The sequence below is a fragment of the Cavia porcellus genome, unplaced genomic scaffold (genome assembly GCF_034190915.1).
Source record: "Cavia porcellus strain 051 isolate PalLab524CR breed Dunkin Hartley unplaced genomic scaffold, mCavPor4.1 scaffold_6, whole genome shotgun sequence".
In the NCBI taxonomy this organism is placed as follows: Eukaryota; Metazoa; Chordata; class Mammalia; order Rodentia; family Caviidae; genus Cavia; species Cavia porcellus.
In genome coordinates, this window is record NW_026947489.1 from 60,377,015 (window position 1) to 60,391,705 (window position 14,691).

At 56.0% G+C, this 14,691-nt stretch overlaps 1 protein-coding gene across 1 annotated transcript; it reads right to left on the reverse strand.

The window, feature by feature from the left end:
* Positions 1-3,465: 3,465 nt before the first annotated feature.
* On the reverse strand, positions 3,466-13,428 carry Shh (sonic hedgehog signaling molecule). Its single transcript, XM_003469458.5, has 3 exons — positions 12,792-13,428; positions 7,776-8,037; positions 3,466-5,253 (listed from the first exon to the last, which is right to left on the reverse strand). The coding sequence occupies exons 1-3, from the start codon at positions 13,098-13,100 to the stop codon at positions 4,481-4,483; spliced, it is 1,344 nt and encodes a 447-aa protein (XP_003469506.2). The 5' UTR covers positions 13,101-13,428; the 3' UTR covers positions 3,466-4,480.
* Between the last annotated feature and the right edge of the window lie 1,263 nt (positions 13,429-14,691).

The window sequence follows — 14,691 nt, forward strand, 5'->3', positions numbered from 1 at the left end:
GCTGTCCTGGGGTGGGGGAAGAGGTGGAGGGTCTGGCTGGAAGGTAGCTGGGCAGCTGTCCCCTCCCACTCTAGTCAGCTTCGCCTGACTGTGGGGGCAGTGGGCACTGGGAAGGCAAAAGTGGGCACTTGCTTGTCTTCAGGTGGCCCTGCTCAAATGCAGGCTAGAAATGCCCGCTGCTTCTGCAGCTGCTGCTGACGCCCGTGCTGGTGACTGGGCATTGGGCTGAAAGCAAGCAGGTCCCTTTGCGCTCTGTCCTCTTGCACAGTCTTTCTGCTGCAGCCCTGTTTTATCTGCTGGCTCCTGCCTGCCAGCCTTGCCCTTGGGTGCACTGGGTCTGCGAACAGCCTTCAGGGGGGACCTGGCTGAGTCACTGGGGAGGACAGGCACAGGGTGGAGCCCTGGTGGGGTGCCAGTGCTCTGGACCTCAGGTCTCAGGTTGCTGTGAGTCCTGAGGGGGCCCAGCTGGGAAGGGCTGCTGTCCAGTTTCCCAGGAGGCCACCTAGGCCCTTGAGGCTCAGGACGCTACCCAGAAAGCCGGGCCCTGGGAGGCATCATGTCCTTTGGTTTCTGCCTCCCTGTCTTTTCTGTTTTTGTCTTCAGCGTTTGGATCTCTTTCTCTTATTTAAACAGTTTCCCCTTCTAGAAATACAGCATGGTGTCTGAGGAGCACCCAGAGCTGTGGCAACATCTCCTCCACGCTGGTCCCCACCTCTTTGGAACAGGCCCTGTGCTTGTGTGAACTGTAAAGTGGGAATTGTATATATACATATACATGTATATGTATATGTATATATACGCACACACATGCCTTAACTTGAGAAAATCAGGCCCAGCTAAAAAACAAAAGAAAGCTCCCTCAGCACCCAGACTTCCCTCCAGTTCTCTTCAGGATATTTTTTCAGGAAGCCCAGTGAAAGCTGTGTGGTCACCTCGGGCTATTCCTGGGTCCCCTGCCGCTGTTGGGTGTCTTGGTCCCAGGTACCCTTTCCTATCCCCACTCAGGCTTGCTTAGGCTGAGTGTGACCCTGAACCCTTCATGAAGAGACCTACCAGTGGACAGAGGTGGACCCAGCCCACCCCAGCCTAGCACACAAAGCCAATCCTGGTTTCAGTGTGAGATCCCCAGAAGGACTTAGGAAGGTGCTGTGGAGAGCCAGATGGGGACAGCTGGGACTCCGCAGGCTACAGGGGCTCAGCTCTGCACAGGACCAGGCCGTCTGCACGTGTAAGCCAATGTGCGTGCACTATGTATCCTAATAAAGCTTTATTGAGAGACACTAAAATTCCAGTTTCATGTAGTATTCATGGACCAGGAGACAGTATTATTTTTAGATTGTTTTAAATATTAAAAATTTTTAAAGAAAGAAAGAAAGAAATTCAGAAAGACCAGTCTAGTTTAAATGTAGTATTCATGGAGCAGGAGACAGTATTATTTTTAGATTGTTTTAAATATTAAAAATTTTTAAAGAAAGAAAGAAAGAAATTCAGAAAGACCAGTGTAGTTTAAAGGCTATGTGAAAGTAGATGTGGACCCTGTCCTCTGTCCCAGAATGCGTATCTAGCCATGCACCTGGGAAGGCTGACACGCAGGAAATACTTCATGATGGTTGCTGCCCTGGGCATCTGTACGGATGAATGGACCTGACACCTGACCTGTGTCTTTGCAGAATCCTGGACATTGGCTCAGATGCCACCTTGGCTCCCTGGCAGGCACTTTGCTGCTTTCTGGCCAAATCCTTCAACTGACCAGCATTTTTGCTTGTCTGCCCAATATTCCCCACGTGGGCACCATGCTGACAGCACAGGGACTTGTTCAGGGCAGGAGCTGTGTCAGCCCAGCCGGCGCAGGCATCCCGTGTCCAGCTGCACTGGGACCCAACTCACCCATTGAGAGAGGGCCACCTGCTGCTCAATGGGACTTTTCTTTCACATCGTCCGCACAACCTCATGGAAAGAACCAAGAGGAGCAGATGACGGTGTGGGATCGGAATTCGGCCACATAACAGACATAGCAGAAAGCCTCTGTAATTTCTTTAATGATCCAAACAATAGCGCACAATGATCCAGTGTCAACTACATTTGGAAGCACATTTTTGACAGAAGCAGATATGAATTTGATCCCAAGGGGCAGGCAGCAAACTCTGCACAAACTCCAGGTTACTATAACCCCAAAGAGAGACCAGAGTCCCCATGGAGGCTGCAGGACTGCGCCTCTTTCTGGCCAGCGTGAGGCTTCTCTACATGCACAGTGGCTTCCTTTCTTCTCCTGTCTTACCGTTCCTCTGTGGAAAGCTCTTTTACTGTTTTTGTTTTTGAGGTAGGGTCTTGCTGGTTTCAGTGCAGGCTGACGTAGAACCCGAGCTGACCATCTTCCTTCAGGGTGCCAAGGGATAGGGTTACAGGTGTGTGACACCACACCTGGCTTTCTGTGGAAGGATCTTAGAAGATGAACCAAGGGGGCTCCAGGACACCAAGCACAGCCTAAGCGTGCCCTCTGCGCCTTTCCCCCTGATCACACCAACTTGAACAGCCAAACTGGCAGAAGCTACCAGCACCAGCTAAGACTGGAAATGCCAGCTGTGACACAACTCACCCCTGGAAGACCAAGAAAAGTGGAGAAATCCAGGTCTGCTTTGCCCTGGGGGCTGGCCCTGACCGAAGGGCCCAGGGCGATCCATGTGGACACAGCCCATTGAACAACAAGCCCTTGGGGACCCAGTCTCTGGCTGCAGACTTCCACAGGCCTCCCCTTGGAGCTGGACCTGCCCTGGGGTTTGAGGCCCAGCAAGTCCTCTTCCTGACATCGAGTCACCCTGCCCCACACAGGCATCCTCTGCTGGCAATCTCCTCAGGTGTCTCTGTCCAGAGCGCCAATTATGACACGAGGCATCCACGAGGCCAGAACCGGAAGTGACTAAATTCACAGCACAGACCTCCCTGGGACACAACTTCAGGCCTGGCACCCACTCCCTACTGACAATAGACATGGTCGCAGCCTCTGGCAGCAGCCCCCAGAGACCATGCAGAGGGTGCTCAGCCCAGATAGGAAGGTCAGCAGCAATCAGCACCTCTTTACCAAGGTCACAGGAAACTTCAGAAAGCAGCTGTGGCTTATAGGTCATATACTGCAAGACCATGGAAAGCCACAGGGAGTCACACTGAGAGTTTCCCCTCTGTCACCTCCTCCAGGGCTACAGCCTGGGCTCTGCTAGCTAAGAGCTGGGGTCAGGAAAGATGGACCCCCACATAGGGCACCCCAATCTCTGAGAATGCAAAGCAGCTTTACAACATAACTATCACCAGAGCTGTGGTTTCTCCAGTGACGAGGTGACAAGGACTCCTTTGGCTGTTTACGCCACATCTGCCTGCACTCACAGTTCGAGCAGCACACAGGCGGATCCTGGAGGTGCTAGGTTTCCCAACAAAGAAGCCCAAATGAACAGAACAGGGGCTGCAACAGGATTTCTGAGTTATTTCATACTAACCGATCTGTGCGTGGCACGTTTTATTTCTATAAAACTATTACAAAATATTCAAAAATACATTTTAGTAAATTTACAGCAGTTATGTTTCAATTTATTAATGCAAAAACATCCTTTTTCTCTGTACAAACTACAGGCTCCATCCTCAACGGACTCATCACTATGTGCGCTTTTAAAAAATATTATTTTCTAATAAACTCTTTGAAGTTAAAAATAACAGAGTTCTTCCAGTTTGTCCAAAAAAAAAAAAAAAAAAAAGTGTATGTGTGAGTGTGTAACAGTCTCGGCTTCCAAGAACGTGGCCCAAATTAAGATGACGAAAGCAAATGTGAAACCACGAAGACAGTACAGGAGACGGCTGTTAACATTGGAAACTAGTTAAATTAAAATAATATATTTCATATTTTACACTATTTCAAAAAATGAAATGTCATTCAGTTAAGTATTGATCTCTCAAAAAAATCTAATTTACAATTCTGTGTATAAAAATATAATTTGTGGACCCCCATGAAGCGTGATTTTAGTTTACACTGGCAGAGAAGCAGGAGCACGGCAGAGGACAGGCGAGCACAGAACCATCCCCGACTCTCGGGACCCGGGGACATGTAGAAAAATAGACTCTGAGCAGGTCGCTTGGCTGCACAAAATAATCTCTCCCCCCGTGAATACAGTTCACATGATAATAATAAATTATCCAAGACACAAACTAGTTAAGGCTCTTGAAGGTCCGGTTCATATTATTTAAAACATCTATTCATACCAAATAAATAGCCAGGAGATGAGAAAAAATAACCAAAAATTCAAAAAATATATATATAAACTAAACACAACAACGGAACTCCCCGGGGTCTTTGTTTCCTTACAGTCTATTTTGGAGTGTCCTACTTTATTATTATTATGTATTATAATGAAAGTCTCATTCCGTGCGCTTTCCTGTTGTTTTGCTCCACCTGGCTGCAGTTCCCGCGCCCACCCGCGGCCCTCCCGGCCCGGCTTCAGCTGGACGCCACCGCCATGCCCAGAGGGTGCAGGGCCTCGCTGTCCAACAGCCAGGTGCCAATCTGGTAGAGCAGCCGCGAGTACCAGTGGATGCCCTCGGCCGACGCTGGCGCGGGCTGGGGGACACTGCCACCGCCCCCGCCGTCGCCGTCGCTGCGGTCCATACGCGCCGGGCCAAGCGCGGCCAGCAGCGCGTGCGCCAGGCGGAAGGGGGCGAAGGCGCGGTGCGCCCAACTGTGCTCTTCGATGACGGCGTAGCATGAAGCGAGCACCCGGTTGATGAGGATGGTGCCCTGCGCCGTGAGCGGCGCGTACGCGCCCGCCGCCTCCTCGCGCAGCGTCACGCTGTGCACGGCAGCCGGCAGCAGCCTGCGGTCCCCGTCGCGCTCGGCCACCACGTACACGCGCTGGCCCGGGCGCACGCGGCTGGCGAAGAGCGCGCGGCGGCCCAGAGCGCCCCCCGCGGCGACCTCGCGCTCCCCGGCGGTGGAATCGTTGTGCGGCGGCGCCACGAAGAGCAGGTGTGCGGCGGTGAGCAGCAGCCGCTCGCGCGGCTCCCGGGTCTCAATCACGTAGAAGACCTTCTTGGCGCCGTCGTCGCTGTCCAGGAAGGTGAGGAAGTCGCTGTAGAGCAGCTGGCCCTGGTCGTCTGCCGCCAGCACGCGATCCCCGGGCCGCAGGTCCTTCACCAGTTTGGTGCCACCCTGCTCCAGGTGCACGGTGGCTGAACCAGGGAAGCAGCCGCCCGACTTGGCCGCCACCGAGTTCTCTGCAGGCGAGAAAGGGACGAGAGAGGAAAGACGATGAGCAAAGAGGGAGGTCAACGATGCGCGCGCGGGCCCGTCCCCATTCCACCGCTGCATGGCCAGAGTGCGGCGCAGGCACCTTCCGGAGCAGCCTAGAGGGGCGGGCAGAGGCTGGGCTGGCCGGAATCTCCGGCAGGGGGCCGTCTGTGCACTGGGCTTCCGCCTTCCTGCAGCCCATCCCCCGCTTGGCTCGGCACACACCCAGCCTCGCAGAGCCCAGGATATTTGCTCTCCTCTTGTGTCTCGGAAAGTCGGCTCTCCGGGCGCCGGTGCGCCCGCCTCCCCACCCTGTCCTGGGCTGGGCGCAGCGCCTTGGGGTGCACAGGGCAAGGAGATTGCGCGTCAACCCCCTAGCCTGGGCCCGGGGGCAGGAGTGGGGGAGCGAGGGCGCAAAATAGCTGTAGTAGTTGTAGCAACTGGACAAACATTCCAGGGAATTGCCCGAGGTGTGAAAATCCGAGGCTTGTGTGGATTTTCTAATTAAAATCCAATAAAGGGCCCAGTATTGCCATTGTGATTTCTGGAATAAATAGGAGACACTCTTGGAAGACGGGACATTTCCACGTCGCCCCTCCCATTTTTCCTCGGCCACCCCCTCCCTATTTGCTCAGGTGCAAAGCCCCCCCCCCATGTGCAATTCACACATGGTCTCTCCGGCCCGGGCCCCACAGGCACTATTTGCACAGCTAGACCTCTCCTGTGAGCACTCGAGATGTGTATTTGAATTTTAAATGGCCCGGCCTGCTCAGAGCACTGCAAGCGCCTGTTCTCAAGGCCCCTTGACTACGGCTCTCTGGGCCCTCTGTCGCTCTCTGAGGCTCACTGTCCGGGTGACAATAATTGAGGTTAGGGTGAAAGGCGGGGGGCCACGGGGGGCGGGGAGGTCCCCCGTCTTCTTTGCATTCCAATCTCCGGGATCATGCGTTTTGCAAATAGAGATTGCGAGAAAGGATCTTCCTGCTGGATTTACAGAAGGTTTTTAATCTGCTCATTGGTTTCTCCGGCATGAAGTATGGGGCCGGCAGTGGGAGGCCCTCTGGAGCCCCCCGGAATGCGACCCCGGGCGCTGGCGAGCCCCAGTCGTCGAGTCGCACGACCCCGCTTGACACGCAGCGCGCCGCACCCCCGCCTGCGTGCGCGGAATGCGAATGAGCGGCTCGGCGCGGGGTTCGCGCCGGGACCCTTGCGGCGGGATTACCGCTGCTCATTTCCGAGGAGACCTCCAGGGATCCCCGCCAGGGGGACCCCGCGGGCAGGGGCGGCGAGGAGGAGGCTCTGCGTGGAGGCAGTGGCAAGCCTGGAGGGAAGGGCGCGCCTGGAGCCACGGCGGGGCTGGTGTAGTAGGGGATCCCGCTGACCCTTTTCCCATCCTGCTGCAGCAGGTGGGGTCTCGCAGGGTGACCTCCGCGGAGCCCCGCGATCAGGACCACCCTGCTGCCCATGGTCGAGCCAAACTCCTTCCGGGCTGTAACTCCCCCCACCACCACCACCTCCCGCCGCCACTGTTGCATTTTCTTTACCTAGGAAGTGTGCCCCTACTCTGGAAATGTTATTCCACTAGAATTTGACTTTTAAGATACAGTTTAGGAATCGAGAAACAGGGCGGGGACGAGAGGGCGGCCCAGGAGGCAGAGTTCCTCGGAAATTCTCCGTGGACCGCCTTGCTAAACGCAATAGCCTGGGCTGAGACAGCGAGGTGTGCCCAGGGACCACGTGTGACAATGCCAGTTCCTGTCGCAGCTGTTCCTCCTGGCAACAGCGTGTGGCGCCGCAGGGCCAAGGAAGCGGAGCCTCCAGCTGCAGGTCAGGGAAGGGAGCCTTTGCGGCTGCCCCAGGCCCAGGGCACCCAGCGGCACCTACTAAGAACGGATCGTGCTGGGCCTTAGGGCTCCAGATGCTCAAAGTGGTAACTACCCACTTTATGACTCCCACCAGGCTGCTTCCCAAAGACAGGGAATGAGTTAAGTGAATTTAGACTCTGCCAGCGCCCAGCTGGGAGGAGCAGCATTGTGTGGATCCCAGGGAGCCTCCTGACTTGGGGGGAGTGGCAGTGGGCCTGCAGCCCTGTGTGGGGGAAGGATCTAGGTAGACCTAGGGATACCTGCAGAGTCACCAAGAAAGCCCCACTCACCCTCCCAACCTGGGAGCCCTGTCTCTCCCCAATTCTCCATCTGCAGTGGGGGCTCAGAAAGCTGCAGGCTCCCTACATCTGAGCACCGTGGAGACCTGGGGCCATCTTGGCCTCAAAGGTTGGGGTGACTCCTAGCTTGGGGACCGGGAGTTGGTCCCACAGCGGAATCCCAGGCATCACCTGGCCCCCTGTCTCCCTAGCCTTTTCCTCCTCATCTGCCTTTTCGTCCTTCCCTCAGATCAGATCCACAGGCACACAGGTGACTTTATAACCTTCCTGGGGGACAGAACTGGAGTGAGGGGTGCAGTGTGTGAAGGGTTACAGGATCCTGAGGAGGGGGAGAGGAGGTCTCACCTGCTTTCACGGAGCAGTGGATGTGTGCCTTGGATTCGTAGTAGACCCAGTCGAAGCCGGCCTCCACTGCCAAGCGGGCCAGCATGCCGTACTTGCTGCGGTCACGGTCAGAGGTGGTAATGTCCACAGCGCGGCCCTCGTAGTGCAGCGACTCCTCAGAGTGATGCCCATCTTCATCCCAGCCTTCCGTCACCCGCAGCTTCACTCCAGGCCACTGGTTCATCACTGAAATGGCCAGGGCATTTAATTTGTCCTTACATCTCTGTGGAGAGAGGGACCCACAGGCAGGCAAGTTAGTTTGGGGTCCTAGTACCATCCTAATCCCTCATCAGGCATGGCCTGGCCTTGGGTGGGGCGTGCAGAGCAGTGGGGAGACTGGAGGGCCTTGGGTGGGAACAGGAACGCTATACCCAGGAGGATTCCTCTTGTGTCCAGGGGCAAAGGCAACTCACATGGCCAAAGTTTCTCTACAGCAGGTAAACTGGGCATTTCGGGCACCAAGCCCAGCATCCTCTAGGGGCATCATCAGCCACTCTGTGCCTTTCCCCTTTTGTACCCCCTTTCTGCACGCCTGTGAGAGCCCCCACCTTGGCCCAGGTGTGGCTAAGACAGGGAATACTACCCAAGCACCTGGAGCCAGAGGCCCTGTTGTTCCTGGCCTTCCTACCTACTAACCTATCTTCGCTGAGAATGAAGCCAAAGGTGAGGGCTTGGGTGGCAGTGCCTGCTCAGGGTGGAGCCTGCCAAGTGCAAGGCCAGCAGGTGAGTGCAATGCCCTGCACAGGCAGGGTGGGAGGACAAACATTCTTGGTCTGGGCAGCCACATTCCTTCCCTGCGAACTCCTCTCTGCCAGGCTTGTCTGTGGCCTGATTGTGCGCTTGTTTTCTTTAACCTGTTCTCTTCCTCCCTCTTGTTTTCTTGGCCCGGGTGTAGAATGGTGTCCAGCAAGTTTGGAGAGCAAACTTTAAGGGAGGGGGGTGGTGAGAAGAAGGGGAAGGAAAGGTTTTCTAGGCCTGCAGCCTAGAACTCTTCAATGCTTTTGCCTCCCCACCCCCACAGGCTAGCTGGGCTTTGGGGCGATGGGGTTCTGTCATTCTTGGGTCACAGTTTATGGTGGTACTAACTTACTAGCTAAAGCTTTGTACTGCTGTGCTGGGGTTCAGAGCAAGGGAACAAAATACAAGGGCTCATGGGGAAGGGGATCTGAGAAGAGGTGCAAGAAGCAATTTCAAGTTGGTTTCTACAGAGGGTAGGGCGGGTCTCTAACCTCCTGCAGGCCCAGTGACGTGAGAGGTGGCTTGGAAGTGGGGTAGAAGGGGAAAGACCGCCTCTGTCAAGGGCCCTAATTACAGCAGGGGAAGTCTCTGGCAAAGGGCGGAGAATCTTGCAGAGATTGCTGCCTGCTCTTTTAGGGGACTGACAAATTGCGCAACAGGAAAAGTTTTGTGTATTTGGCAGCAATAAAAACCAGTAATATGGTTGTAGAGTTAAACATACAACAAATGGTGGGGGAGAGGTGGGGGGCGGCCCTGGTAACAGGTCAGCACTTGCAGGTTTGTGGGCCTGTCAGTAGTTTTAAGAAAAAGGAAGAAAAAGAAAGAAAGAATAGAGACAGAGAGATAGGAGTGAGGTCATTTCTAGGACTGAATGCATTTTACATCAAAATCAGTAAACTTGGTCTGCTTAAGAGCTGCGTTTGAAGGTGGGTGCAGTGCAGGTGCAGGAGCACACCCCCCCCCACCCCACCCCAGCTCCTCCTTCTCCTGGGAGGGGGAGAAGATAAGACTTTAACTGGGTCCACCGGACAGCTAGGAGAGGGAAGAAAGCAGAGGGGGCAGGACTCAGGATTCCTGCATCTTGAGGTAGACCAGTTGGGCAGGGATGGGCCGGGACCCCCAGGTCAGGAGCCCATTGCTGAGACAGGCCAGGCAACCTGCATAGACCGAGGTCAAGGGTCTCCAAGGTGGTACCCGAGTTCTCATGCCCTCTCCAGCTGCCCTAGGCCTGTGGCACCTGCGGGACACACCCATGGCCTGGCCAGGTGGATGGGCAGAGCCAGGAAGCCCCTCTGATTATTAATTCATTGTGTCCTGTGCCTCAAATCATGCCTAGACCCTGTGCAGTCACAGTGAAGCCCAGCAGGGCCGCTGGGCCAGGCTTTAGGTGGAGGAGGCCAAGTTGCTCTCTATGCCTGCTCATGCCCACCATCCACTTCTACACCGCACATCCTGCAGAAGGAGGCCAGGGGCTTCCTCTGGCGCCAGAGACTTTCAACAGAGACCAGTCCCTTGGCACGCCTCTCCCAACTCCCTTCCTCCAGCTTGGGGAACACCCGTGTGCTCTAGATAGAAAATCCTCCCCAGGCCCGGGGCACGCAGGAGATTTGGGCATCACAGCATCGCAGGCAGTCCCCCTCCAGGCCCGAGCCTCCAGGTCCCAGCCCTGCGGCTCCCGCCCCGCCGCCGCCTGCACCCTCTCCTGGCACCGCGGCCTGCACGCAGAGAACGAGTCTGTCTGCGCTTCCCCTCTCCGGAGTTAATATTAACCAGCAGCTCATGCGTTCCACAACTGCGCTGAAAGTTCCACTGGGGACGATCTTGCCATGGTTGAGGGAGTCGGGCGGCAGTCACTGTTAGAGAGACAGACTGGGAGGGAGGCAGACGGAGGACAGGGTGCACCTGGGCTCCAATCAGGTGGTTATTGAAAGCAAGGGGCCCTCGGGTGAGCAGGTTCCTAGCAGCAGCCTCCTTCCCAGCCTCGTACCTCCAGTCCTGCCCCTCTGCCCGCCCCTTAACCTTCGGACCGAGGTGGAGTACAGGGTGGGGGAGCCAGGGGCACCCCACACGGTGCCACCCTCCAGCTACCCACACCTTTAGGATACCCTTCAAGCGGGAACCTGCTCGAAGAGGCTCCCGGCCTGGCTTTCTCCACCCCACCCCCACCATGGCTGTCTCTTCCCCCTTCTTTTGTTTGGGGAACGGGAATGGCCACTGCCCAAGGAAAAAAAGTATTTGTTTTCGTTTCATTCGTCTGAGGGAAGTTGACAGAAGGTCAGAAGTTCAAATGCTGCCTGCGCGCGCGGCAGCGAGAGTGGCAGGGCACGGAGCGATGGGTCCCGGGCAGGGCGCACGGGCAGGGGACCCGACTGGGGTTCTGGGTGCGCACGGAGGCCGGAGGGGCCGGGAGTTGCGGCCGAAGCAGCCCGCGGGACCTGCGCTGCAGCCCCGGGCCGCTCCCTCCGAGTGGTCGCGGAAATCGAGGAGCTAGGGCGGCTCCGGCGGGGCTGTGAGCAGCGTGTGGTGGGGGGTGGCGGCGCAGCCCATCCACGAGCGCGCTGAAACCGTAGCCGCGGCATCGATCAGCCGGGAGTAAGTGGAGCTGAAATGCGTCTGCCTGGCTGCGCGGCTCGGCGCACTCGCAGATCTGCACCAGGCGGTCGGCCTAATACCCTGGAAAGGGGTGCAGCGGGAACCCCTGCTTCAGCTTCGCCTCGCGAGGAGAAGGGAATGCGCAGACGTTTTTTTTCGGCTGGGGAACCTCAGGTGTCCCCGCCCCCGCCGCTTTTCCCATCATTGCCTCTCTCCTCTCAGGTTCCAAGGGACCCCAGAAGGCTCCTCCTCCGCGGAGACCGAGGATGATAAGGGACGCGCCCCCCTCCACCCAGCTGGCCGGAGAACTCACTCCGGCCAGCTGCACGCGCCAGGCGCCCCTGGCCTGCGCAGAGTTAATTGTGGCTTGAGCTGCAGTCTGGCACAGGCGAGCGCGTCCACACTCGCGATCTAGATTTAAGGTGGTCGGGAAAGATGCGAGGAAGGACCCTCCCTGTGATTCCTAGTCCCGGTCTTCCCGCCAGCTTTGGTCGGCCACCTGGGTGCAGGTCTTCTAGGCCAGGGACCCGGGATGAGCGGAACGGCGCAGAGAGAGGCCGCCTCCCTCCCTCCCTCCGCGCGCCCTCTCCGCTCGCCCCGCCAGCGCCGCTCAGGCAGCCGCGGTGCGCACCTAGCCCTAAAGGTAGGACTTGAATATTTTAATAGGGCAATAAAAAGGATGTTGACCTATATTTGCAAGGAAACCCATTTCTAGCTTTATACGTGCATGGAGTTTCAGAAAGTCTAGAATTGGCTGGGAGATTGGCAGCCCAGAAGTCTCAAAGGAGGTGGGAAGGATGAAAAGAATTCATGTTTTGCTTTGCTTCTTCTACCGCCACTTCCTCCACTAATATTTATTTGTTCCCAATTCTTAGGCAAGCAGGTTCAAAACTAAAGCAAGGCGATGCCAACAAGTTCTAAGTCCCCCCCCCCCCCAGGTACCTCAAGGCTCCGGAGAACCCCAGAGCATCCTTAAAGAAATATCCATATATTCTCACTCTGTGGGCTCCTCTGGGGCTGAGGGAGCCCAACGCCAGCTACGTGGTACAGTGGGGGACAGGCTGGTGTCTCTGCAGCCCCTGGTTGCGGTCAAAACAGCCCCTGGCTTCTCCAGGAAGGGTCCTTGGTGGTGGTGTTGGTGGTCCGAGGATGGGGGTCATCTTGGCCAGGGAAACCACAGAGGGGAGGGGAAGCATGCAGGCTCTGCTCTCTAATGCTCAAGGCCATGTCTGCACAGTGCATTGGACGCCACTTTATGATCGTGGGGATCGTCCTACCCTCTCCCTCTATTTTCTGCTGTCTACTTTTCCAAGTGAGAGCAGACGCCCCCAAAGTGAAGGTCTCCCCAAGTTACAAGCCGGGGTGCTGCAGGAGAGGGAAGGCCATTCCTGCAAAACTGATTAAATCAGGGCCATAATGGACCACATCTCCTGCTGCTAGCACCCACCCATACCCCAAACTTCCTGGCTGGACCCTTAACCTCCATTCTCCTCCGGGAAGGGGTGAGGTGCTAGGTGGGCAGGTGGTGGTGAAGGAGAGGGAAAACCGCCTGCCTTTCTATCTGGCGGAAGAGTAAACAGAGTAAGTCTGGGTGCCTGATCTCAGCAACCCCTGGGAACGCATTCCACACCACGCGTGGGTTTCTACCTGAGTCATCAGCCGGTCTGCTCCAGTGTTTTCCTCATCCTTAAATATGATGTCGGGATTGTAATTGGGGGTGAGTTCCTTAAATCGCTCGGAGTTTCTGGAGATCTTCCCTTCGTATCTGCCGCTGGCCCCCAGGGTCTTCTCGGCCACGTTGGGGATAAACTGCTTGTAGGCTAAAGGGGTCAGCTTTTTGGGGTGCCGCCTTTTCCCGAATCCCCTACCGGGCCCGCACGCCAGCCCGGAGCACACGAGCAGCGAGGAGACGAGGACTACCAGCAGACATCTCGCCAGCAGCAGCATCTCGCCCATGGAACCCGGTGACTTCCAAGCTGTCCCCGCGGTCTGTCTGCGCGCGAGCGGGTGCGCGCGGTGTGCGTGTGCGCCCTGCCTTGCGCTCGGCTGCCTCGCTCCGGCTCGCTCGCTCCCTCGCGCGCTGCCGGGCTCTTTCTCTTCCTATATAACCTTGCCCGCTGCCGCTGCGGTGGACTCTCCGCAAATTTCAGCCCAGACAGGGGCTGCGATGGCAGACTGCCGGTCGCTGATAGCGGAACACATCGGAGTTGGGTCGGGAGGCAGCAATCAAGAGACAAAAAGAGTCTGATTTTAAATGGTAGCCAGCCTGGAGAGCTTGTGAGACAGGCCGCCTCTCGCACTATATTATAGCTGGCAGGGGCGCATCTGATTGGCCACAGCCGCACAAGCTTGTCTTCTGATGTTAACCCTGAAGAAGGCTACATTTCCCCCCCGCCCCCCCCGTTACTGCTGTTGCTTTATTTTCACCTGAAGGCTTCGAGTTAAAAAGAAGAAAAAAAAAGATCTTTCCGAAGATGAAGGTGAGTGGGAGGAGGCCCGTTTCCTAGGATAACATCAGTTACTGCTGGCTTTGTATACATCTTCTGTTTCCCCCTTTACTTCTTCTGGAATGGTAGGTGCTTCAGTTAAAACCAACATAAGTTTTTAAAGGACAGTCTAGACACCCCCTGCATCAAACGAATAGTCTCTCACGTGTCGTGTCGAGGGGCAACACTGCCCTGCTCTGATTAATCCCCACCCACTCCCAGACTGCATGCTGCAGGTTATTATTCCTGAGTTGGAAGAAAGAGAGTCCAGGCTTCTTCTGAGTATTTCTGAGTCCCTGGACAGAGGGTCGTTAGGAGCAGCCACAGTTTAAAGCATTGCTGTTTGAACTGCCTTAAGCACCTTAGAAAAACTTGAAAATATTGATCCTTCCTTGGGTCGCAATGAACACATCATGTTAGAACCTCAGCAGAGAGGGCAGAGGGGTGCATTAGGAGGACCCTAGGATGGGCACAGGCCAAATGGGTCTAAGTGCTGCACCCCAGCTCAGGCAAGGGGGCTATCGAAGTGGTTGGAAGCTACTGTGCCTGGGCTGCAAACATTCTTTCTCTTCTCTCTCTCTCTCTCTCTCTCTCTCTCTCTCTCTCTCTGTCTGTCTCTCTCTCAACACACCACCCCCACAATCGATTGATCAGAGCAAAGTGCAGGGCCGGGATGAGTTGACTCCGAGATTCAGGCTCCTTGTCTGGAAGTGGGTGGGAAGGTTGAGAGCTGGCATACACGGAGCCCCCAAAAGCTAGGTGTTGGGGTCAAAGTCTGAGCTGGCCAGGAGTCCTGAAGCTCAGAGAGCAGCATCCTAGGAATGGGCAATGTCCCTAGAGGTTAGCAATATGTTAACCTCTAATCTGGAAAAAAGAAATATCAAAAAAGTCCTAAGTATGTCAGAAAAATTAGACCTGAAACTGTTTTTATGGAACGCACCCTCACCATTCCCAGCAGTTCTGGAATGGGACCAGGATGAATGTATCTATGTGGATTGGAGATCTGGCCCTGAGGACAGGCTGAGTCCTCAGAGCTCCCTTGGGGCCCCGATGTTCTCCCT

Coding starts and splice junctions, on each gene's coding strand:
- Shh (XM_003469458.5), bottom strand. CDS start 13,100: ATGGGCGAGATGCTGCTGCTGGCGAGATGTCTGCTGGTAGTCCTCGTC. Junction 8,038..12,791: donor CAGACCGGCTGATGACTCAG/GTAGAAACCCAC, acceptor CTCTCTCCACAG/AGATGTAAGGACAAATTAAA. Junction 5,254..7,775: donor CCACTGCTCCGTGAAAGCAG/GTGAGACCTCCT, acceptor TCTCGCCTGCAG/AGAACTCGGTGGCGGCCAAG.